General features: G+C 42.1%; 1 protein-coding gene and 1 pseudogene across 1 annotated transcript in view; both read left to right on the top strand.

The window, feature by feature from the left end:
* GREB1L (GREB1 like retinoic acid receptor coactivator) overlaps nucleotides 1-25,243 on the top strand; it is a 143,018-nt gene that overhangs the window by 97,645 nt on the left and 20,130 nt on the right. Inside the window, exons 16-20 of the mRNA XM_047087027.1 lie at nucleotides 11,711-11,844; nucleotides 15,011-15,350; nucleotides 20,718-20,833; nucleotides 21,426-21,670; nucleotides 24,579-25,162. Coding sequence (XP_046942983.1) covers nucleotides 11,711-11,844; nucleotides 15,011-15,350; nucleotides 20,718-20,833; nucleotides 21,426-21,670; nucleotides 24,579-25,162 — 1,419 coding nt within the window. The remainder of the gene's footprint in view (nucleotides 1-11,710; nucleotides 11,845-15,010; nucleotides 15,351-20,717; nucleotides 20,834-21,425; nucleotides 21,671-24,578; nucleotides 25,163-25,243) is intronic.
* LOC124517519 (ferritin light chain-like) lies at nucleotides 3,010-3,482 on the top strand (annotated as a pseudogene).

Raw genomic sequence — 25,243 nt, 5'->3', positions numbered from 1 at the left:
CTCTTGCTCTCTCTCTCTCTCTCTCTCAAAAAAAGTGCTAACCCAGTGAACACATGAATAATAAGAAAGTAAAACACCTTATTGCTGATATGGAGAAGATCTGAATGATCTAGATAGAAGATCCTATCAGCCACCACGTTCCCTTAAGCCAAAGCCTAATCCAGACCAAGGCCCTAACTGTCTTCAATTCTGGGAAGACTGAGAGAGGTAAGGAAGCTGCAGAAGAAAGATTGGAAACTACCAGAGGTTAGATCATAAAGCTTAAGAAAGCTTATGCCTTCTGCATAACATTAAAGTGCAGCAAGTGCTGATATAGAAGCTGCAGCAAGTTATCCAAAAGACCTAGATTATTAATGAAGGTGGCTACGTGAAACAAATTTTCAATGTAGATGGAACAGCCATCTATTGGAAGAAGACGCCTTCTAGGTCTTTCATAGCTAGAGAGAAGTCAATGACTGCCTTCAAAGCTCCAAAGGACAATCTGACTGTCTTGTTAGGGGCTACTGCAGCTGGTGACTTTAAGTTGAAGCCAATGCTCATTGAGCATTCTGAAAATCCTAGGGCCCTGAAGAATTATGCTAAATCTACTCTTGTCTGTGTTCTCTAAATGTAACAACAAAGCCTAGTTGACAGCACATCTGTTTACAACATGGTTGACTGAATATTTTAAGCCCACTGATGAGACCTACTGCCCAGAAAAAAAAGATTCCTTTCAATATATCACTGCTCATTGACAATGTATATGCTAACCTAAGAGCTCTGATGGAGATGTACAATAAGATGAATGTGGTTTTCATGACTACTAACACAACATCCATTATGCAGCACATGGGTCAAGGAGTAACTTCTTATGATTTAGGAAAATACATTTCATTAGGCTATGGCTGCCATAGACAGTGATTCCTCTGATGGATATGGGCAAAGTTAGTTGAAAACATTCTGGAAAGGATTCACCATTCTAGGTGATTAAGAACATTCATGATTCATGGGAAGAGGTCAAAATATCAGCATTACCAGGAGTTTGGAAGAAGTTGATTACAACCCCCGTGGATGACTTTGAGGGGTTCAAGACTTCAGTGGAGGAAGTCACTGCAGATGTGGTGGAAATAGTAAGAGAACTAAAATTAAAAGTAGAACCTGAAGATGAGACTGAATTGTTGCAATCTCATGATAAAAATTGAATGGATGAGGAGTTGCTTCTGACGGGTGAACAAAGAAAGTGGTGTCTTGAGAAGGAAACTACTCCTGGTGAAGATGCTGTGGAGATTGTTGAAATGACAACAAAGGATTTAGAATATTACATGAACTTAGTTGATAAAGCAGTGGCAGGGTTTGAGAGGATTGACTCCAATTTTGAAAGAAGTTCTACTGGGGGCAAAATGCTATCAAACAGCATCACTTGCTACAGAGAAGTCACTCATGAAAGGAAGAGTCATTCAATGTGGCAAGCTTCATTGTTGTCTTGTGTTAAGAAATTGTCACAGGCACCCCAGCCTTCTACAACCACCAACCAAATCAGTCAATAGCCATCAAAATCAAGGCAAGACCCTCCACCGGCAAAAAGATTATGATTTGCTGAAAGTTCAGATGATGGTTAGCATTTTTAAGCAATAAAGTATCTTTTAATTAAGGTATGTACATTGTTTTTTAAACATAATGCTATTGTACACTTAATACACTATAGTACAGTGTAAACATAACTTTTGTATGTACAGGGAAACCAAAAAATTCATTTGACTCATTTGATTGTAATGCCTGTTTATTGTGGTGGTCTGCATCCAAACCCTCAAATCTCCAAGGTATGCCTATATATAAACAGAATCATTTTGTTGTACCCCTGAAAACTAATACAGTGTTACATGTCAGTTATGTCTCAATTTCAAAAAAAGAAAAAATACCACATTGTATACCTTAAATATATACAACTTTTATTTGCAAAAATAATAGACTGGAAGAAAACAATTTTATAAATTAAAAAACAATTTTTAATGTGTATTTATTTTTGAAAGACAAAGAGAGACAGAGCATGAGTGGGGGAGGGGCAGAGAGAGAAGGAGACACAATCTGAAGCGGGCTCCAGGCTCTGGGCTGTCAGCACATAGCCCAACGCGGGCTCAAAGCCATGAACTGTGAGATAATGACCTGAGCCGAAGTCAGATGCTTAACCAACTGAGCCACCCAGGCACCCCTGGAATAAGACAATTTTAAAATATCAAAATGCTCTGGGGATTGAAATGAGGGAGAAGTCCCACCCACTTAAGAGCATTAGAAAACTTGACATGGAGAGAGCACAGTGGCTGGGCCTTGCAAGAGAGGAAGGAAGGAGCAGACAGACTGAGGTGTGGGCTCTCCTGACAGCAGACAGCTCGGGCAGCACCACAGAGGAGGAAACAGGGATTTTTCAGCGAACACTAGGAGGATGAAAAGAAACTTGGGAATATATACACGGAAGCTTGAAGTCCCAGGCTGGAAAAGTTTACACTTATTACAAAGGCATTAATGATTTTCTTGAAAGGGCATAGTATTATTAAAAATATGGTTGAGCCTTGAACAACACAGGGTTCAGGAGGACCCACCCCTGCTCAGTCGAAGATTTGCATATAATTTTGACTCCCCCAAAACTTTACTAATGGGCTACTGTTGACCAGAAGCCTTACCGATAACATAACACCTATTTTGTATGTCATATTATTATATAATGTATTATTACAATAAAGTAAGCTAGAGAAAAGAAAACATTAAGAAAGTTGTAAGGAAGAGAAAATACATTCACAATACTGTAAAGAATCTGCATATAGGCAGAGCGACTGCCCGTCCTGCAGATCTGTCTCTTGCTTCAACAGTGTTTAGACATAACAGACCCAGGGATGCCCCTTCTTCCACCCTCCACCCGCCTTCCAACCTCTTTTCCAGTCACAACCTCCAGAACCATCTTCTCACCACCTTCTGGCTCCAGGAGTAGCTAGGACCAGTTTTTGAGCTTAGCTCCTTCCTTATTGCCAATCAACCATGAGCTCCTGGATTTGTCAGAATGATTCCATTAAGGTGGAGGCCGCCTTCAACTGCCTGGCCAACATTCATCTGCAGGGCTCCAACACCTACATCTCTCTGAGCTTCTATTCCAACCTCAACCATGTGGCTCTGGAGGGCTGAGAGTCTCTTGAAGATACAAAATCAGCATGGCAGCCATGCCCTTTTTCAGGATGTGCAGAAGCCCTGTCAAGATGAGTAGGGTAAAATCCTGGATGCCATGGTCTTGGAAAAGAATCCGAAGCAGGCCCTTCTGGATCTGCATGTTCTGGGTTCTGCCCACACAAATCCCCATCTCTGTGACTTCCTGGAGAACCACTTCCTAGATGAAGAAGTGAAACCCATCAAAAAGTTGGATGACCACCTGAGTCACTTCTGCAGGCTGGCTGGCCCCCAAAGCTGGGCTGGATGAGTATCTCTTCCAAAGGCTTACTTTCAAGCATGGTAGCTGAGAGCCTTTGGAGCTCAATGGCTTTTGAGGGACCCATGTGCATCCCACTGGATGTCAGGACTTCTGCCTGAGCCTCTCCCTGCAGCCACTAGGCAGCTTTTTAATCCCCCTGAAGTCCTCCCCCAAGCCCTGCACCGAATGGAAACAAAGCTTTTTGCAGAAAACAAAACAAAACCTTGTGTAAGTGGACCTATGCAGTTCAAACTTATGTTGTTCAAGAGTCAATTGTATTATCAGAATGCACGTATTTCTTTTATTCTTATACTAACAATGTAAATGCACAACTTGATGAATTTTCACAAACTGAAAGCACCTTTCAGCACCCAAGATGAAAAATCAGCACCCAAGATGAAAAAATAGAGCATTACCACTACCCCCAGAAGACAGGCACTACCCACCAAAGGATAACACTCTTCTGGCCTCTTCCACCCTACATTTAGTTTGCCCAGTTTTGAACTTGAAAAAAATGGAATCATGCAGTTTGCATTCTTTTGTATATAGCTTCTTTTACTCAGCATTGTTTGTGAGATTCTTCTCTATTTTGCATGAGTCATAAAACATTCTTATTGCCATATATGGATTACACTGGGAGAACACCACAATTCATTTATCCATCCCATTCATTTATTTCAAATAGTGCTGCTATAAACATTCTAGCACATGCCTTTTAGTAGACACAGGTATGTATTTTTGTCAGGTGTATATGTGGGAATGAACACATATGTTCAGCTTTAGGAGATGCTGAGAGGTTGCATTTTAAGGCACTTCATTAATGATAGAAGTCAAATCAAAGTGATTAAAAATAGAGAGATCAGTTGGGGTGCCTGGGTGGCTCAGTCTAAGTGTCCGACTTCAGCTCACGGTTTGTGAGCTCAAGCCCCACATTGGGCTCTGAGCTGGCAGTGCAGAGCCTGCTTGGGATTCTCTCTCTCCCTCTCTTTCTGCCCCTCTCCTGTTTGCACTTTCTCTATCAAAATAAATAAATAAACTTTTTAAAAAATAGGGAGATCAGTCATTTGACTTTTCTGATCATTCAGATTAAAATTAACAAATACATAGTGGTCCTAGCAAGGAGAAGAATGGGAGAAATGGTGAATTTTTTAGGATTTTTTTTTAGTTTATTTATCTTGAGAAAGAGAGTGTGTGTATGCTTGCTAATGGGGGAGGGGCAGAGAGAGAGAGAATCCCAAGCAGGCTGCACACTGTCAATGTGTGGGGCCCTTGGGGCTCAATCCCATGAACATCATGACCTGAGCCAAACCCAAGAGCCAGATGCTTAATTGCCTACCTGACTGAGCCACCCAGGTGCCTCCCCTAGGATTTCTTTATTGGGGAAGAGGCAACAGTCAGAGATGTCTTTGAGGTGATGCCTTTAGTTGAAGAAAAAGTTCAAGAGGAACAATGATCTGTGGAGAGCAGATGAGGTGGAATTTGAATGAGTTAAGACTGAGATGAGTGCACTATCACATATGCACATTTGGAGTTTCTACTTTATGGCGCTTTATGACATAGTTTTGGAATATTTTGTCAAGAACAATGATCACGGCAATCCCTATCAAAATAACACCAGCATTCTTCACAGAGCTAGAACAAATAATCCTAAAATTTGTATGGAACCAGAAAAGACCCCTAATAGCCAAAGCAATCTTGAAAAATAAAACCAAAGCTGGAGGCATCACAATCCCGGACTTTAAACTGTATTACAAAGCTGAAATTATCAGCATGTACGGTACTGGCACAAAAACAGACACTCAGATCAATGGAACAGAAGAGAGAACCCAGAAATGGACCCACAAACACATGGCCAACTAATCTTTGATAAAGCAGGAAAGAATATCCAATGGAATAAAGACAGTTTCTTCAGCAAGTGGTGCTGGGAAAACTGGACAGCGACATGCAGAAAAATGAACCTGGACCACTTTCTTACATAAACTCAAAATGGATGAAAGACCTAAACATAAGACAGGAAACCATCAAAATCCTTGAGGAGAAAGCAGGCAAAAACCTCTTTGATCTTGGTGGCAGCAACTTCTTACTCAACCCGTCTCTGGAGGCAAGGGAAACAAAAGCAAAAATGAACTACTGGGACCTCATCAAAATAAAAAGCTTCTGCACAGCGAAGGAAACAATCAGCAAAACTAAAAGGCAACCGACAGAATGGGAGAAGATATTTGCAAGCGACATATCAGATAAAGGGTTAGTATCCAAAATTATAAAGAACTTATCAAACTCAATACCCGAAAAACAAACAATCCACTGAAGAAGTGGGCAAAAGACATGAATAGACACTTCCCCAAAGAAGATATCCAGATGACCCACTGACACAAAAAAATTCTCAACATCACTCATCATCAGGGAAATACAAATCAAAACCACGATGAGATACCATCTCACACCTGTCAGAATGGCTAGCGTTAACAACTCAGGCAACAACAGATGTTGGCGAGGATGTGGAGAAAGAGGATCTCTTTTGTACTGCTGGTGGGAATGCAAACTGGTGTGGCCACTCTGGAAACCAGTATGGAGGTTCCTCAAAAAACTAAAAATAGAACTACCCTATGACCCAGCAATTGCACTACTAGGTCTTTATCCAGTGGATACAGGTGTACTGTTTCGAAGGGGCACGTGCACCCCAATGTTTATAGCAGCGCTATCGACAATAGGCAAAGTATGGAAAGAGCCCAACTGTCCATCAACAGATGAATGGATAAAAACGATGTAGTATATGTACTACGATGGAGCATTACTCGGCAATCAAAAAGAATGAAATCTTGCCATTTGCAACTACATGGATGGAACTAGAGGGTATTAATGCTAAGCAAAATTAGAGAAAGACAAATATCATATGACTTCACTTGTATGAGGACTTTAAGAGACAAAACAGATGAACATAAGGGAAGGGAAGCAAAAATAATATAAAAACAGAGAAGGGGACAAAACGTAAGAGACTCTTAAATATAGAGAACAAACAGAGGGTTACTGAAGGGGTTGTGGGAGGGGGGATGGGCTAAACGGGTAAGGGGCCTTAAGAAATCTCCTAAAATCATTGTTGCAGTATATGCTAACTAACTTGGATATAAATTAAAATATATATATATATATATTTAAAAAAAAAGAACAATGATCACAGAAGCAGCTGGTGTGGATAAAATCATTGAAATAGACAATGAAGAGAACTACCTAAAGGGCAGTGAGGTCAAGGACTGACAGGTACACACCACTGGATTTGGCCTCAGGAGTCTTTGGTGACCTTCCAGGTAACAGTGTCTGTAGAGCAGAGCATTTGGCTGGAGGAAAAGCAAGGATAGCAGGGAGAAGACAGGGAGAGCTACAGGATGAGGGTCATTAGGAGGGCAGGACTTGGGGAGGGATATTTATTTATTTATTTATTTATTTATTTATTTATTTATTTGCAGGAGAAGGGACATTTTTCCAAAAGACATAGTGATTCAGTATGATTTGTGATTTGTGACTCTCGGGATGCATGTTTCTTTTGAATAACATCATTCAGAGTTTTGTAACATTTTAAAAGGGTGGTCCCATTGACGTCTATTACAAGGTTTATAATACAAAACTAGAGCTATAGTTTAATGCAAACTTAATGATTGGGGAAAGTTTTCACATCTAATTCCCATTTTTAGTATCTCTAGTTCTTGATCTACAAAGTCTTTGTAGATTAATAAAATACTGGCTCCAACTGATCACAAGCCATCTGTTTAATAACCCACCCCATAATTTTGCTAAGAAAGAAATTACACTGAGGACAGGTGGATGCATCCTATCCAGCAAGTTAAAATGCTGCATTTTAACTTGGAGCATTAAAATGGAGCATTAAAATGCTCCAAGAACAGGCTTGGAGTAGGATTTTAGATTTTCCCAAAGAAGCAGGACCAAAGACGAGAAGGAAAGTGAAGACCACATACACAGAAGAGAAAGCTTTTCCACGGACTCTGTGCCAACAGCCGGATAAGGAGAGAATGCAGATGAATGACTTTTCATCCTGAAATGACTCATTTGACACAATTATCCAGAACTCAACCAAGAACCCAGAAGGAAGGAAGCAAACAAATAAACAAAATGGCTTTCAAGCCTCCAAAACAGAGGCTGCTCAATGTATGTTTTAAGGCTCTGCTGTTTCGAAGAACATACTCTGGTCCTCTAATAAAGCATTTTTACTCTTGAAGATCCTATTCCAACAAGAAGGAATAACTGGTTTGGGGGGCCACGAAAAAATAATTAAAAGCTGTCAATTAAATATTGCTTTATTTTCTATCTTTCAGGCCTTTTGAATCACACAGTTGCTTATCTGTTTGGGTTACCAAAGAGCTCAGAAACAAATTTGTAGCCCACTTCTAACAAAATGTGCATTTTTGAGAGCACTAGCTTCATCCCTGGCCCAATCTTATTTCTCTTACCCTTGCTTTTTCTTCTTCTGACTGCTTAATTTATTTGTAATTTATTATATTTATTATATTTAAGATGCTGTATTACCTTTATGAAATGAGTTTGTGGGTGTTTAAAGAAAAATGCCAGCGGCACTTTTGTGGGTCAGTCAGTTAAGCATCTGACTCTTAACTTCAGTTTATGTCATAATCTCATGGTTCATGGGATTGAGCCCTGAGTAAGGCTCTGTGCTGACAGCATGCAGCCTGTTTGTGATTCTCTCTCTCTCTCTCTCTCTCTCTCTGTCCCTCCCCTGCTCGTGCTCTCTCTCTCAAAATAAACATTTTTAAAAAAGGAAAAATACCAATACATAATAAGTAACAAATAGAGACTAAAACACATGGGCCACAGGACAGCTAGGAGAAATGACTGGGAAAAATTAATGTAGAAAAGATGAAAGAAAACCATTGTTTAAAAAAACACAGATGCATGAACTCAAAAAGCTTGCTGAATATTTTGGGACTATTTACATTTAAGGACATCTTGTCATACATCTCAGGATCCTCTGAGGGAATCTTTGTGTCACATCCCAAAATAGTTATTCATTTTCACAGTGATGACTGAGTCATCATGAAGGGGGGATAAATTAAATACAGGGAATTCTGCTTATGAAGGCAGAAAAGCATAGATTCCATTTTTAAATAAATATTTTTTTTGTAAAAGACTAAGATTTTCTGAATTACCATCATTAGATAACATCAGAAAAGTTAAGTTTTTTGTAATAGGATTTTTGAGTTTGTTAATCTCCGGAGAGTTCTATATATAGCATATGTATCAGTATAGAGAATTGCTTCATGAGGGAAAAGTCTGACCTGTGACTGTACCAACCTAAAAAATGCTATTCTTCAGAACATGCCTGAACAAAGCAAAGAGAAAACAAACCATCTGTTAAGTCACCATCTGCCTTAAGAAAGCAGGTCAACATTAACCACATATTAAGTTCATTTGAAGGGAAAAAGAAGTTTGGTTTCTGTCCCCAAGATAACTGTGGAGTTGATATCAGATTGTATAATGAAATACAGTTTTTTCAGCTTTATTGAGGTATAATTGACAAATAAAATTATAAGATATTGATTTTATTTTAACAATTGGTTATTGTGTTTATTTATTTATTTTTAATTTATTTATAATTAACATACAGTATTATGTTAATTTCAGGTGTACAACATAATGATTCAACAATTCTATACATTACTCACTGCTTACCATTAGTGTAGTCAGCATCTGTTACCAAGCAGCAGTATTACAACATTATTGGCTATATTCCCTATTCAGTACTTTTCATCTCAGTGACTTCTCTGTTTTGTAACTGGAAGTTTGTACTTCCTAATCCCTTTTATCTACTTCATCCATCCTTCCATCCCCCTTCCCTGTGGCAATGAACCAGTTTGCTTTATTCATTCATCCATCCATTCATTCATTCATTCATTCTCTCTATATTTAACAGTCTTGGGTTTTTGTTTGTCTCTTTGTTTCTTTGTTCATTTATTTTGTTTTTTAGATTCTACATGTAAGTGAAATCATATGGCATTTGTCTTTCTCTGATTTGTTTCACTTAGCATTATAGCTTCTGGGTCCATCTATGTTGTTGCAAATGGCAAGATCTCATTTTTTTACTTTAAGTTTTATTTGAATTCCCTTTTTAGTTAACATACAGTGTTATATTAATTTCAGGTGTATGTAGTAATATAACACTTACATACATCGTCTGGTGTTCATCAGTGCCCTCCTTAATCCCCATCACCTATTTCACCCATCCTCCCACCCACCTCCCCTCTAGTAACCACCAGTTTGTTCTCTGTACTTAAGAATCTGTTTGGGGGGCGCCTGGGTGGCGCAGTCGGTTAAGCGTCCGACTTCAGCCAGGTCACGATCTCGCGGTCCGTGGGTTCGAGCCCCGCGTCAGGCTCTGGGCTGATGGCTCAGAGCCTGGAGCCTGTTTCCGATTCTGTGTCTCCTTCTCTCTCTGCCCCTCCCCGGTTCATGCTCTGTCTCTCTCTGTCCCAAAAATAAATAAACGTTGAAAAAAAAAATTTAAAAAAAAAATTAAAAAAAAAAAAGAATCTGTTTGGGGCACCTGGGTGGCTCAGTCGGTTGAGCATCCGACTTCAGCTCAGGTCATGATCTCACACTCCATGAGTTCGAGCCCTGCGTTGGGCTATGTGCTGTCAGCTCAGAGCCTGGAGCCTGCTTCAGATTCTGTGTCTCCCTCTCTCTCTGTCCCTCCCCTGCTCATGTTCTGTCTCTCTCTGTCTCAAAAATAAATAATAAAAACATTAAAAAAAAGAATCTGTTTCTTGATTTTCCTATTCCTCTCTTTTTTTGTAAAATCTCATTCATTTTGTAATTGTAAAATTGTAAGATATTTAAAGTGTACATTGTGATGATTTGATATACATATACACATACATTGTGAAAGGACTCCTCCCTTCTAGTTAATTAATACATCCATCATCTCACATATTTATATATACATATAAATATGTGTGTATTTTTTAGTAAGAACATTTAGTTTCTACTCTCTTAGCAAATGTCAATTATATAGTGTTAACAACTATAGTCACTATATTATACATTAGACCCTCAGACCTTATTCATTTTATAGCTAAAATTTTATACCCTTTTACCAACCTCTTCCTATTTCCCCCACCTACCCCCTGCCCCCCCACCCGTGGCAACCACTATTCTACTCTCTGCTTTAATGAGTTTGAATTTTTTTTTTTAAGATCCTTTATCTGAGTGAAACCATGCAGTGTTTGTCTTTCTCTAACTTATTTCACTTAGCATTATGCTCTCAAGGTCTATTTGTTACAAATGTCAGGATTTCCTTCTTTCTCATGACTGAATAATATTACATTGTGTGGACATATACATATACGTACTATATCTTTTTTATCCATTTATCCATTGACAGACACTTAGTTGCTTCCATATCCTGGCTATTGTGAATAATGAACATGGGAGTGCATATATCTCTTCTATATCCTATTTTCATTTTCTTTGGGTAAATACCCAGAAGTGGATATTTATTGATCAATGATTCAATTTTTAATTTATTTGAGGAACCTCCATATTGTTTCCCATGGTGGCTGTACCAACTTACACTCCCACCAACAAAGCATGAGCGTTTGCTTTCCTCCACATCCTTGTCAACATTTGTTATCTTTTTTCCTTTTGATAAACAGCTATTCCAACAGGTATGAGGTGGGGTGCCTGGCTGGCTCAGTCAGTCAGTAGAGCAAGAGACTCCTGATCTTGGAGTCATGAGTTCAAGCCCCATGTAGGGCCTAGAACTTACTTAAAAAAAAAAAAATGAACAGGTGTGAGGTGATATTTCACTACAGTGGTCACCAAGTTGTTATACATTAGATCCTCATTCTGATTTGCATTGCCCTGATGATTAGCGGTGTTGAGCACCTATTCATGTACCTACTGGCCATGGGCATGTCTTCTTTAGAAAAATGTCTATTCAGTTCCTCTGCCTGTCTTTAAATTGGATTGTTTGGGTTTTTTGCTATTGAGTTATGTGAGTTTTTTAAATATATTTTGGATATAACCCCTTATCAGATATATGATTTGTAAATATTTCAACTATACTATAGGTTGCCTTTTCATTTTGTTGAGGCTTCTTTTGCTGTGCAGAAGCTTTTTAGTTTGATATAGTATCACTTGTTCACAATTTTTTTAACCTTCCAGGAAATAATATATTGCAGGGATTTCTCCATCCCTAGAAAACAAGACACATTGCATCCTCCCCTCACTGGATTTTGCTCTGTTTTGAATCAGGAGGACATGAGCTGTGAGGAGAAGTTGTACTTTGGCCTGAATGAATACAGTAAGTCTCTACAGTGGGGAATCACAAGTCCACTTTTGAGATGTGATGAGACTTTTGAAAAAATGGTGAACACACTCTTGGAAAGGTAAGTAAGGACCTTCAACTTTTACTTTAGCCATACTTGTGTATCTAAAATAGCCGAAAGTCTCTTATGTCACTGTCACAGGAAGTTTGGTGGAGCACCGGCTGTGCAGATCCCATGCAAAGGCAGAATAAAAATAACATCACCTAAGATGACCTTTTACTCACATAGGTTTTCTGTGATCATCCAAGACTAACAAAGGAAACTAGCGACCCAAAGTGGGACTTATCATGCTCCACTTTTCATGCTCTGAGTCATCTCCCAAGCATGTGACTACCAGGGGATTAGATGGGCAGAGGGATTTACTAATTAAAGACCAGTTCCTCTGAGGTGTGGCCTCCCCCCACCGTATACCCTACACTTTTTCATTTTCCCCTCTTTCCTCCTCTATTCACACAGGCAAGTACCCTTAGATGACTCAGTAAAAACTGAACTTTACTATGAGAGTGGGAGTATAGACTGGAGAAAATTAGGAGCAATTAGATCATTGAAGTGAGTTCAGTTCCAAGGGTGTCTCCTTCAGTCCCTGACCTTGGGAGTTAAAGATCATTACTTTTCTGTCTCTTCTGCTTTCTTTTTATTCCCCAAGTCCAGGTCAAACTCCAGAAGAGTAAAGAGTTTTCCTATTTTTTTCTCTCTGATTTTGGATCATAGACTTGAAGCATCACAGAGGCATTAGAATTTACGTAACCTAATACACGGCCCTCCCTGCCCTCCGCTGCAATAGTCTGTCTGACCTTCCAGTGATGGGGGCAGTTGGACTCTTTTTGATGAGGCACATTCTAATTTTTAGTAGCTTTCATTCTTCAAACTGGCCCCAGTTGATCATAAGCCACCTATTTAACAACCTGCCCTATAACTTTGCTAAGAAAAAAGAAAGATTAAAAATGAGGACAGGGAGATACATCCTATCCAGAGAGTTATTATACTGTGTCAAGAAAAGGAACAGCCTTGGAGTAGGATTTTATGTTTTTGCAGCTGTGGGATTTAAGAAGACTTAACCGACTCTGTGACATTAATCCTTCCACAGCACATGTGATCTTACTTTCCAGAATCATCCCATGAGTCTCCCTTTTAAGTGTTTCCCACCCACTGGCTTCATCTACCAGCTTGGAACGTACCCTCTGTTCTGGTAACATCATTCAGAGTCAATCCTGTCAACTTCTCTTACAACCTTGGTAATACTTACAAAACAACAATTACAGTTCAGTGCAAACATAACAGCTTGTGAAAACTATTCACTTCTAAATTCATACTTCTTTCAGAGTATGAGATCTAAATGCCTATAGATCAAAGTTACCATGTATTCTAACTTTGGTTTTCCTACCTGGCCCATCAAAAAACATTAAGCTTTAAACATGGATCTTGTGTGCTCACTTCTTCCAACCCAGTCACTCAAACTAATACTAGCTATAGTTTATTAAGTGTTTGAAGAACTTGCCCAGCATTGAGTAAACTGAAGGATTTCTTCACTTTTCCCCAATCTACCAAATCCTTGCAATGTAAGGAAATGTTGTCAGAGACCGGAATGAATCCAGACACAGCTCTGTCCCTGACCAGTTGCATGATCTTGGGCAAGTAGCCAGGTTTCTCTCATCCTTTTAACTCATCCTCCTTCTAGTAGAAAGGGGACTGGTCAAAACCAGGCCATCCACGGTCCTCTCCAGCTCTAAAGCACTTCAAAACCACGCTATTCATTTGATGACCCTAATTGGTATTTGACCCTGGGTTTTTCTGTGCATGCCTGGCAGACCACTTGTCTTACTTTAAATAGAATTATAACGTGGAACAAAGGCAAACCACCCCATGGCCTACCCAGCTGCATGTGCTGCCAGCTGGAGACCAGAAAGCAAGTTCACGGGCTCATCCTCATTTCGCCAGCACCTCCTTTCTTTTTTTTTTTTTTTTTTTTTTTTTTTTTTTTTTTTAATTTTTTTTTTTCAACGTTTATTTATTTTTGGGACAGAGAAAGACAGAGCATGAATGGGGGAGGGGCAGAGAGAGAGGGAGACACAGAATCGGAAACAAGCTCCAGGCTCTGAGCCATCAGCCCAGAGCCCGACGCGGGGCTCGAACTCACAGACCGCGAGATCGTGACCTGGCTGAAGTCGGACGCTTAACCGACTGAGCCACCCAGGCGCCCCTGGCACCTCCTTTCTTGACCAGCACCTCTTCATGCCTGCAAGAGGGTCCTCTTTGTCCATTTGTACTTAACTGCCAGCAGGCCTGGCTTTCTGAGGAGTAACACACAAATGAGAGATTTATTTTCTGCCTGCTCTGTAATTGTAAAAAGTTCCAATTTGAACAAAGTGACCCTCTTACTTGGCAGTCCAGGCAGGGTGGGGTGGGGTACCAATGGGTATTGGGATGATTCAAGGACACCCCTATTTGCCAGGCTCCCTTGACTAAGCAGTGCTCAGGTGATAGGAGGCTTCACCACTAGGGGATGCTATTTCCCCACTCAGCTCCAAGTTTTCTCCAGCACCAAGGTACACTTTATGGGAAGATGCAGTTGTCTTCTTTATTGGAAGATAAACTGCTGTCTGTGGAGTGGCTACCCTGAAATTAGTAATTATTAGTAATAATTATTATTTGTATTTCTGATATTTTTCAAACATGTCTCAATTTTCTTTACTGTAGTCAAGTATCAGAGAAATAAGCTGACAATACCACCATGCTAACTCAGTGCCACCAAGAGGTTAGAATCCAGGAATGATCCATTATGACTGTGTCAACAATTAACCTGACAAGACCAGTGCTTCTCAAAATTTAATGTGTATATAAACTACCTGGGGATCTTGTCAGGATGTGAGTTCTGATTCAGATATCTGGGGTGGGGGAATTTGGCATTTCTAACAAACTCCCAGGTGATACTGTCACTGGATGCTGCTGCTGGTCCGTAGACCACACTCAGGGAAGCTAGGGGTTGCTAGACCATCCCGAAGCCTCTTTAGCTTGCTGTGCCTATCCCAACAGGTTCTGATTCACAGGCGTTGAAAGCTCAGCTTTTCCTTCTAGTGATGTGGGTTCCAAGGTCATGCTAGAGCTCAAGCCTTCCATTGACCAGTAACCCCTTCCCACCATGCTTAGCCTGTATTTCTCCCACAAAGACCTTGCTGTCTCAGCTGGTCCTGCTGCCTGAGTGCGAGCTCCCTGTGTTCTGTTGAAGGTACCCCAGGCTACACAGCATGGTCGTCCGCTGCTACCTTCTCATCCAGCAGTACTCAGAGGCTCTGATGGCCCTCACCACCATGGCGTCACTCCGAGACCACAGCACACCAGAAACACTCAGCATTATGGATGACCTCATCAGCTCCCCAGGAAAAACCAGAAGTGGGCGGGGACACATGCTCATTATCAGGGTGCCCTCTGTGCAGCTGGCGATGTTAGCCAAGGAGCGGCTGCAGGAGGTGCGCGACAAGCTGGGGCTGCAGTACCGCTTTGAGATCATCCTTGGGAACCCTGCCTCTGAACTCAGTGTTGCAACTCACTTTGTGGCACGATTAAAGGTCAGCAATGGTCAGACATCTCTCCTTTGAAATACCATTTTTTTCTGTTTTCTACAAATCCCACATAGGTGGCTCAGAGGCCTGAGTTTAATAGAGTTTTGCACATGTGTTGGTTTGATCTTCATGACAATGTTAAGACTAAACAAAGGGACATGTTCACTTCCCAAATTGGGAAGCCAGTTTATTAAGATTCTGTCAAGCCCCCTTTTTATCATGTGCATGCAGTTGGTCTTCCATGCTCTCCAACTGCAGGTGCAAAAATGAGATGACCCAATTTGACCCCATGTTTATTGACCTTGTTCAAGATGCATCTAGCACACGGCCATCTGTTTTCTCAGAAAAAAAAGGTAAGTTGTTCTCTCAGACCTCTGTGGGTACCATCAATTCACTAATTCTTTTCTGTCTACCTAGCCTGTCATCTCAGGTCTAGAGTCGGTAAAGTATTTTGTTTTATCTTTAGTACTCATATAGAGCTATTCCCCACCCTCTTGCATGTGGATTCTTCAACAGTGTTGTTTCATTGAACTTGCTTTGATGCAGCCCTGAGGCTTGCTGGTCTGACTTCTCTAAGCCTACTACAGAGGGCTTAGTGCATGAGCACGGCCCCCTCCCCTCGCATGGCAGCGGGACTGACTACTTCTCCTAAACCCTCCTGTTAGGCATGGAGAGGGTGGGCCAGAATTCCTAAATCAACTAACCTAACTCCCTCCTTTATGCCCTGCTCAGGTTTTTCTGGGGGCCTTTATAATCCAATGTGCTCTAGCTATTAGGAAGCATTTAATAAAACAACTGCATATCTATCTACGTATGACACCAAGCTAAGTGTACTGTATGTCTGAGTTAGACCGGCATGGTATGTGTACCCTGCACACTAAAACCTGAGCTAAGTCAGGTTAAGAAAAATCCAGTTTGGCACAAATTTGATGAAAAGAAAGCACATAGTCTTGGGGAATTTTCATTTTCATCCTGGGCTTCAGTTTCTCATCTGCAAAATGAGAGAGTTGGATTGTATGATCTCCAGGAGCTCTAATTTGAAGATATTATTTCGTGTTCATAAAGCATTTTGCGGCGCACCTGGATGGCTCACTTGGTTGGGTGTCTGACTCTTGATTTATGCTCAAGTCTTGATCCCAGGGTCATGGGATCGAGCCCCACATCAGGCTCTGTGCTGAGCATGGAGACTGCTTGGGATTCTCTCTCTTTCTCTGTCTGTCTCCTTCTACCCCTCTCCTGCTCTTGTGCATGCTCTCTCTCTCTAAAAAAATTAATTAATTAAAATTGAAATTAAAAAAATAAAGCATTTTGCAAATGTAAACCTTTTATTGTATTCTATTAGTTAACCTAAATTGAATAATCCAAAATGCAAACAAAATATCTTGTATTAGCTTGATAAGCAACTAGAACAAATAAATCTAAAAATAGAAACCCTTTATTTAACGGAAATTATAACAAAATTTATATTTCATATGTTGATATAATGTTCACAACGTTTTTAATATTTATTTTTGAGGGACAGAGTGAGACAGAGCATGAGTGGGGGAGGAGCAGAGCGAGAAGCAGGGACACAGAATCCGAAGCAGGTTCCAGGGTCTCTGAGCTGTCAGCACAGGGGCTTGAACTCATGAGCTGTGAGATCATGACCTAAGCCTGATGTGGGGCTCGAACCCACAGACCAGGAGATCATGACCTGAGCCAAAGTTGGACGCTTAACCAACTGAACCATCCAGGCACCCCAGTGTTCACAATTTTATTTTATTTTTTATTTTTTTAATATTTATTTATTTTTGAGAGAGAGAAAGAGAGATGGGGAGGGGTAGAGAGAGAGGGAGACACAGAATCCAAAGTAGGCTCCAGGCTCTGAGCTGTCAACACAGAGCCTGATGCGGGGCTTGAACTCACGAACCGTGAGATCATGACCTGAGCCAAAGTTGGATGCTTAACCAACTGAGTCACCCAGGCACCCCTAGTGTTCACAATTTCAAGTGATGATTATAGACCATATAACTATGGAATTTCTAGGATGGATAACAAATGAGAGTCCTGAACTCTTCTTACAGTATAATTCATTGAGACATATGTCTTGAGACAATTTGAATGATACTAATGATTGGAAAATCTGGAAAAGCAAATAATCAGTGCCACTGTGTGAAGCCTCACAAACCTATTGCAGGGAGATGGTTGAAAAGGATGTGAGGCTGCAGAATCTTCTCTGGGCCTCCATGACACCGATCAAGTATAGCTATTTATAGTCTAGGTCATTTGTTCAGTCTTCAGAAATGCCAATTACTAAGTCAGTATACATCAGCAGGTCCTAAATAATTCGCCCCTCTGGGTCATAGTTTGAAAACCACAATCAAGACCTCAGGTTCCTTTCTTTTCCTTTCTTTTCTTTTCCTTCCCTTCCCTTCCCTTCCCTTCCCTTCCCTTCCCTTCCCTTCCCTTCCCTTCCCTTCCCTTCCCTTCCCTATTTCCTTAAGTAATCTCTATGCCCAATGGAGGGCTTGAACTCACAACCCCAATGTCAAGAGGCCTAACTGGCTGCTAGCAATCAGAATTACCTTTGGGGCTTTTAGACAGCAGCTGTTTTGCGAGCGCTGTTCTGAGAGCATGCCATACATTAAGGGGGGGCCCAAGTAATTCTCAGAGAAGTTATATCTCAATTTGTATGAGTAGCTGCCAGTCACCAACCACACAAAAGAGATTTTTGTATTCTCAAAACTGCTGGACTGCATCAATGCATCCTGTTTATACTCTCTCTTTGTGTGGAAGTGAAAATATGCACTCCTATTGAAATGTTCATATCCTAAGCAAAACTGCCACTTGCCAGGTGATTTCTGCTTCACACATTTATTTCTAAGTCACCAACCTCCCTTACCATTGTTGGGTTGGCATGGGTTGCTGGGTGTGCCTTTTATCTGTAGCCTTGAGTAACATCCTCTGCTTCTTCTCCAATTGGATGGCCTTATTTCTGTGCTTCCCTCTAATTATCCTGTTATGTATTATGACTAACTTACAAGTATGATAAGCATTTTGAAAGGATACAAGGCTTAAATCTAAATAAGCCAGTTTCTCCAGAAGACTTGTGAAGCTTTCATCAGATTTCTTTAGCCTTGAGCCCCATTTTTTCCTTGGAACTCAGTGCCCACCCAGTCTTTTGTGTTTGTATTAAATGCTCTGCACTGAAGAGGTGCCTGGGTGGCTCAGTCGGTTGAGCAGCCGATTCTTGATTCTGGCTCAGGTCACAATCCCAGGGTCGTGGAATCGAGCCCCACGTCAGGTTCCACTTTCGTGGAGCATGCTTAAGATTCTCTCTCCCTCTGCTTCCCCACCCCCCACTCCTGCTCTCTCTCTCTCTAAAATAAAGAAAATGAAAAAAAGTATAAATAAATGTTCCATCCAAGAACTGTGACCATTATTCATCAGAAGTAGCAAAGGGACAGAAAAGCATGTTGTAGTGGTTTGGCTAGCTCTGATTGGTCAAGAGTAAAAATGAGATTTCTTTAATAATCTTTTGAAAATAAACCTTTTGTAGAGTAAAACATCCCTTATCCCATCATTATAACTTGACCTCATTGTTGATGGAACCATGACCTCTGGATGGTTTCTGGGAGGAAAATCCATTCAGGGAGAACCTCAGTGTCAGGAACATCATGAGTCCAATGTGAGGGTTATAAGTAAAATGATTCCTATTCCCAAAATTGTTTATTTTAAATTAGATAATGTTATTATTCATTTTGACATGACAGTGTATATAAAACTGAATTCTTGTAGATACCTTTCTTTTAATATTAAAAAAAATATTTTTGATAGGGGGCCTGGGTGGCTTAGTCAGCTTAGCGTCTGACTTCGGCTCGAGTCACTATCTCATGGTTCGTGAGTTTGAGCCTGTCATCAGGCTTGCTGCTTGCTATCAGCACAGAGCTCGCTTTGGCTCTTCTGTCCCAATCTCTCTCTCTGCCCCTCCCCCGCTCATGCTTGCTCTCTCAAAAATGAATATTTTTTAAATATATATATTTTTGATAGATTGGTTTTTCTAAGACAAGAAGAGTCTCTCAAATTTGTAAATCTGTGTAGGTCCATTGATTTCCCTCTGGTATGCAAATATATGATAAAAGACTGGGCAACAAGGTCAGAATGCCTCCCGGTTTACAAATTATATATACTTTATTTGAATAATTGTGGGTATATTTATTTCTAAAGACTGTTTTATCTAGACATCAACAAATCGTTAATCAAACCCTATTACATTATGTCTTGCATATTAAATTTCTTTTTATCTCTTTTTGTGTTTGGCAAAGGAAGTACCAGCCTATTTTTAAAATAAATTGTGTGCATTACTTAATAACCTCACTTCTTACTCTTTGTTCCCTAAAGCATTATCAGAAATGTCAATCTATTTCCTATAATTCCTGCTAGAAAGCTGTTATGAAGCATAGATACTAGATACTTTATAAAAGTAGTAGAAACCATCTTATCTACTTAAGAGATAGTCTGTTTTCCTTCTGCTCTAAAATAAAAATCTATAAGATCTTTTCACTTTTGAACATCTTTCAAGTTGGTGGGATTTTTTTTCTTCCCACTGATTGACGTTCCATTTACTAAAGATATATATATACATGTGTATATATGTGTATATGTTAATCTGTATCAGAAGTTGATGATTAATAGATTATTTCTGGAACCATAAAACTAATTGCATTCCTCTTCTAAGTAAGGGTCAGCGTTGTTTTTTTTTTTTTTTTGATTGGTCTAGATTTGGTTATATTTTTAGCCTTCTTGAGAGAGACTTCTAAGAGCCCCAAGCCAATTATTATTTGCCACTTATTTTGACAGTCAGTATGGGGGAGGGGGGGTGGGAATAACCATCAAGGGTAGCTAACTTGATGATTTTCTGGTGAATATCTGTTTTCCTAGAGTTGAGATGCTTTTATTTGTCAGTCATAATTGAAACTGTCTTTTTCAGTTAATCAGCCCCGAGAGTCTGTCCATTATATGAAGAAAATATATTTAAAAGTCTTGAGGCAGGTAGTTTAACCAGGGTTTCTGTAAGGTTTGCATCACTGGCAGGGTATTTCATTGTATGTTTCTTTGATTTGTGTGACTAATGCATGATATATACCAAGATCTTCTGTTTTATCCTACTGAGATAAAACTAAAGGCCACATTCTTCTAGAGTGCTTCATTATGCCAATTTGTAGTAGCAATTTAGTATACACACACATATATGATACACACACACACACACACACTCACACCGGAAGTCATTTGAAACCACAAATGCATATAGAATGTGGACCTAGAAATCTTTTAAGAGGCGGAAACTTAAATAAGAGGTTTTAATTTTATCATATGGGTCCCTTTCTACAGACCTGGAGAGGAAATGAACCAGAAGAGTGGACCCCTCGGACATACCAAGATTTAGAAGGTCTGCCTTGTATTGTGATACTAACTGGCAAAGATCCTCTTGGAGAAACCTTTCCCAGGTACATTATGAATAATTATTTCTCGTTTTTCCTTAGTTATCCAGCTAAGCTGATGGTTAAAACTTGGCTGACGCTTAACCATTTCATTCATTTAGCAAGGGGGAAGAGAATAATTTTCCTCAGAGATATAAGAAATATAGCCTGCCTTGACTATTTTGACTTTCCAGAGATTGCCTAGCAATTTGGGAATGGAAGATAGCCACAGTGAGAAGTGTTTATGCATCAAAGCAGAGAGGCAGAGAGGAAAAGCATGTGCCCCCAAACAGGATTTTTTTAATTTGGATGAAGTGTCTCTTAATCTGCTGTTCCCAACCCCTTTAAGAATCCAGGGCCTGCAGACAGGAAGGCAGCAACAACAATAATAACAGCATGAGTTGAATGCTCACTGTGTGTCAGGCATTGCTATAAATGCCTTACCTGTGCCATCCATTCATTCCTTACAATAACCATATGAGCCAAATACTGTTATTCTATTTTATACTTGGAGAAAATGAAGTGGCTGCTGTGAGGTCATAACAGCTAGGAGGTGACAAAGCTGAGATTGAAACCAAGGCCAGATGGACTCACCCAAAACATCATTACTTTTGTGTAGGTCTTTGAAGTACTGTGACCTCCGGCTCATCGACTCAAGCTATTTAACTCGCACAGCCTTGGAGCAGGAGGTGGGTCTGGCCTGCTGCTATGTCTCCAAAGAGGTCATCCGAGGGCCTGCTGTTGCCCTGGACCTCAGTGGGAAGGAGCAGGAGAGAGCTACCATCAGCGAGAACGACTCTGATGAGTTGCTGATCGACCTGGAGAGGCCACAGAGCAACAGTAGTGCTGTCACTGGAACCTCAGGTTAGTGCTTCCTTTTCTCTCTCAAGGGGTGAGGAATGGGAGTGAGGAGGTGGACAGACATAGGGGAGGCAGAGGCATTTACTCCCTCACACCTCTCAAGGCTGTCAGAGGAGCCTTCAGGGACTCCGGCAACCTGTCCAGACCTCAATTCCCAATCCAAAGATACTTGGAAAACATAACTACTGAGAGCAGTCACAGAATTCTCCTCTGGGTAAACATTTAATGAAGAGCTTGGTAATAAGCAAAGTATAATAAATGTTATAAACCCTAACCTGCACCACTTTCCCTAGTCTTTTCTACCCTTTATCACCTCAAGGATAATATACATCTGGTATTTGCACAAAAGCCCTCATTTCCTTCTAGATCTGAAAGCTGTAGTTAACGGCAAATGTTTGTATACTCTGGGGCCACTGCCTGTGCAGACCCACCATGCAGCCCGCCATCCCCTTTCAGAGCATTACTGTATGGCCTGTGGCAGTGCCTGGCATGAATTTTCTTCTGAGAAACTGTATTACAGAAAATGCAGCACTATTTCCATTTTCTTCAGATTGGAAGAGTAATAAAACTCCATATAGAAAACGTGCAGAATGTAAAAAAAGAAAAAAACTTGGGGAATGTAACAAAGGATAAAGAGGACATTAAAAATGAAAACTCTGGGGTGCCTGGCTGGCTCAGTCAGTACAGCATGTGACTCTTGATCTGGGGGTCATGAGTTTGAGCCCCATGTTGGGGGTAGAAATTACTTAAAAAAATAAATAAATTGGGGCCCCTGGGTGGCTCAGTCAGTTAAGCATCCAACTTCGGCTCAGGTCATGATCTCATAGCCTGTCACTTCAAGCCCCATGTCGGGCTCGGTACTGACAGCTTGGAGCCTGGAGCCTGCTTCAGATTCTGTGTCTCCCTCTCTCTCTGTCCCTTTCCCACTTGCACCCTGTCACTCTCTCTCTGTCAAAAATAAATAAACATTAAAAAAAATGAAAATGAAAACCCCTCTCTACCAGAGAAGACCACCATGAACATTCCTCTTTCCCACATCTCCTCTCTTCCATCACCATGACACATGCATGCAAACACACACACACACACACACACACGCGTGCGACTTCATGTCAAAAGCAGCATGAGTGTGTCTGTTCATTCTGGCAGGATGACTGTGGGAGTCAAAGAGGCAGTCATCTACGGGGCTTTGTGTCTTGAGAGGGACCCTCAGCCTGGAAGAGCATGCATGAGCTGCTCGCCTCAGCCAGGGGTCAGGACTGCACCTTCGCTCACCTCACCGCTCCAGGCTCCCCCTCCAGGCTCCTCTAAGACCAGTTCAGAATAAAGCCAACAGGTTTAGGGAATAGTAAAGAGTAACAGAAGAGAAGGGGAAATAGCACATTTGAAAGTTTGTGGATAGCAGCATCAGTGACAGGGAGGCAAGGGGGTGTTTATGTTGTTCTCATGGCTCTTTCTTTTTTAATTTTTTTTTTAAATGTTTTATTTACTTTTGAGAGAGAGAGAGAGAGAGAGAGAGAGGCAGAGTACGAGTGGGGGAGGGGCAGAAAGAGAGGAAGACTCGGAATCCAAAGAAGGCTCCAGGCTCTGAGCTATCAGCACAGAGCCCGACGCAGGGCTTGAACCCATGAACTGTGAGATCATGCCCTGAGCTGAAGTTGGATGCTTAACCAACTGAGCCACCCAGGCGCCCCATCATGGCTCTTTAATCAGACTCCTCCTGGAGCACCTGGGTGGCTCAGCTGGTTAAGCATCCGACTTTGGCTCAGGTCATGATCTTGCCATTCCTGAGGTCGGTTCTGTGCTGACAGCTCAGAGCCTGGAGCCTGTTTCAGAGTCTGTGTGGAGACAGACTCTCTTTCTCTGCCCCTCCTCACTCATACTGTGTGTCACTCTCCCTCAAAAATAAATAAAGCATTTTTGAAAAAAATTAAATAAAAATAAAATAATCAGATGCCTCCATTCCCTGCACTTGCAGAGCTGCCCCAGAAGGCTCACATATTCTTGGCCTTGCTCTCATTAACCACAAAGGTAATGGCTTGCCTTCTGCTGCTTAGAGTTTCCCTCCCTTTGAAGACAACCTGAGCTAAGGGCTATGCTCCCACCACTGAGCACACATCCCTCAGCCTTAGGTGGACTCTGGGGGTCCTTGGGGAGGCTCACTGCCCCAAGTGTGCAGGCTGTAAAGGTCAGGGACATGGGGGGAAAGGTAAGCTCTCAGACAAGACGGAAAGACACGAAAGTCAGATGAGCAAGTGGAGTGACTTGGTTGCAATGACCTCCGGTTACTGGCTATTCCTCTAGGATCTCCTGAGGTTGGGATATGACCTACATGCCAGGGAGCACCAACCCCAGGTCAGAGAGGGCTTTCAGTCCTGAATGAAACCAAACCAAAGAGTGGGACCTATCAGAGGGGAAAACATATTTGGATTGGCCAAATCCACAGGGACCTCTGGGGGAAAGCAAGACCTCACTGAGCATAGATTATGCCTTCCATCCTCGCCACATGGAGCCGGTTCCCCACACTGGTTTGGGCATCCATGGAAGTGGCTACCCCCTGGGGAACTTTTCCACAACCAGAAGTGTGAGGCCCTTGGACCCCAGGAGGAGGGAAGTGCCCTGGAGTAGGAAGGACTTGGCTGGGGAGCTTGCATTGGTCCAGAATCTGGAATGAATCAGACCACATCGCCAAACGAAGTAACAGAGGAGAGTTTCATAACATCACACGCTTTACAAAGCTGGGGGTAGGAATTAGAAAAGGACAAGGAGGTATAGTTACCCCCCGGGGCGCCAGGAGAGGGAGCAGCCCTCATGGAGACAAGGCAGTCCAGCCTGGCTCTGTGCAGAGAGGGGGCCAGGGAATAAATAGCCGAGTCCTGCTCATGGCCACGGGTGGGTTGTCCTCTTTCAGGCTCCATCATGGAGAACGGGGTGAGCTCTTCCAGCGCGGCTGATAGGTCCCAGAAGCTGTCGCTGACCCCCAGCTTCCAGAGCCCGGCCAACAGCATGGGCCTGGATGAAGGGGTCTCCGCAGGCACAGGGGGAGCCGGGGAGACCCTGAAGCAGGAGTGTGATTCCCTGGGCCCCCAGATGGCCAGCAGCACCACCTCCAAGCCGTCGTCGTCGTCGTCCTCCTCCTCCTCGGGACCCCGGGCCGTGTCGTGGCCCGGGCAGCTGCCCCAAGGCTGCAGGGGCCTGCACGCCGCCCTGCCCCCCATCGTGATCTTATCGAAAGCGGCCTATAGCCTGCTGGGCTCGCAGCGGGGAGGCAAGCCGCCCGCGTCCTCCTCGCTGCTGCCACACGCCGACGTGGCCTGGGTGAGCTCCCTGCGGCCGCTGCTACACAAGGACATGAGCAGCGAGGAGCAGTCCCTCTACTACCGGCAGTGGACCTCAGCTCGTCAGCACCACGCCGACTTCAGCAACCAGCCAGACCCCGCCTCCGGCGCCCGCGCCTGCCACCCTCGGCGGCTGCTGCTGACTGGGCCCCCCCAGGTAGGCCCCGGGTGGCAAGAAGGGAGCCGGGGAGGGGGCGGGGGCCTCAGGGTGGGCTGAGGGTGACCCAGAGCCATGAGG

Source organism: Lynx rufus, unplaced genomic scaffold (genome assembly GCF_022079265.1).
Source record: "Lynx rufus isolate CCGP_SWC_20201006 ecotype Redwood Valley unplaced genomic scaffold, mLynRuf1.p SCAF_22, whole genome shotgun sequence".
NCBI classification, from domain to species: domain Eukaryota; kingdom Metazoa; phylum Chordata; class Mammalia; order Carnivora; family Felidae; genus Lynx; species Lynx rufus.
Note: the sequence above shows the minus strand (reverse complement) of the source record. Positions and strands in the feature narration are given on the sequence as shown.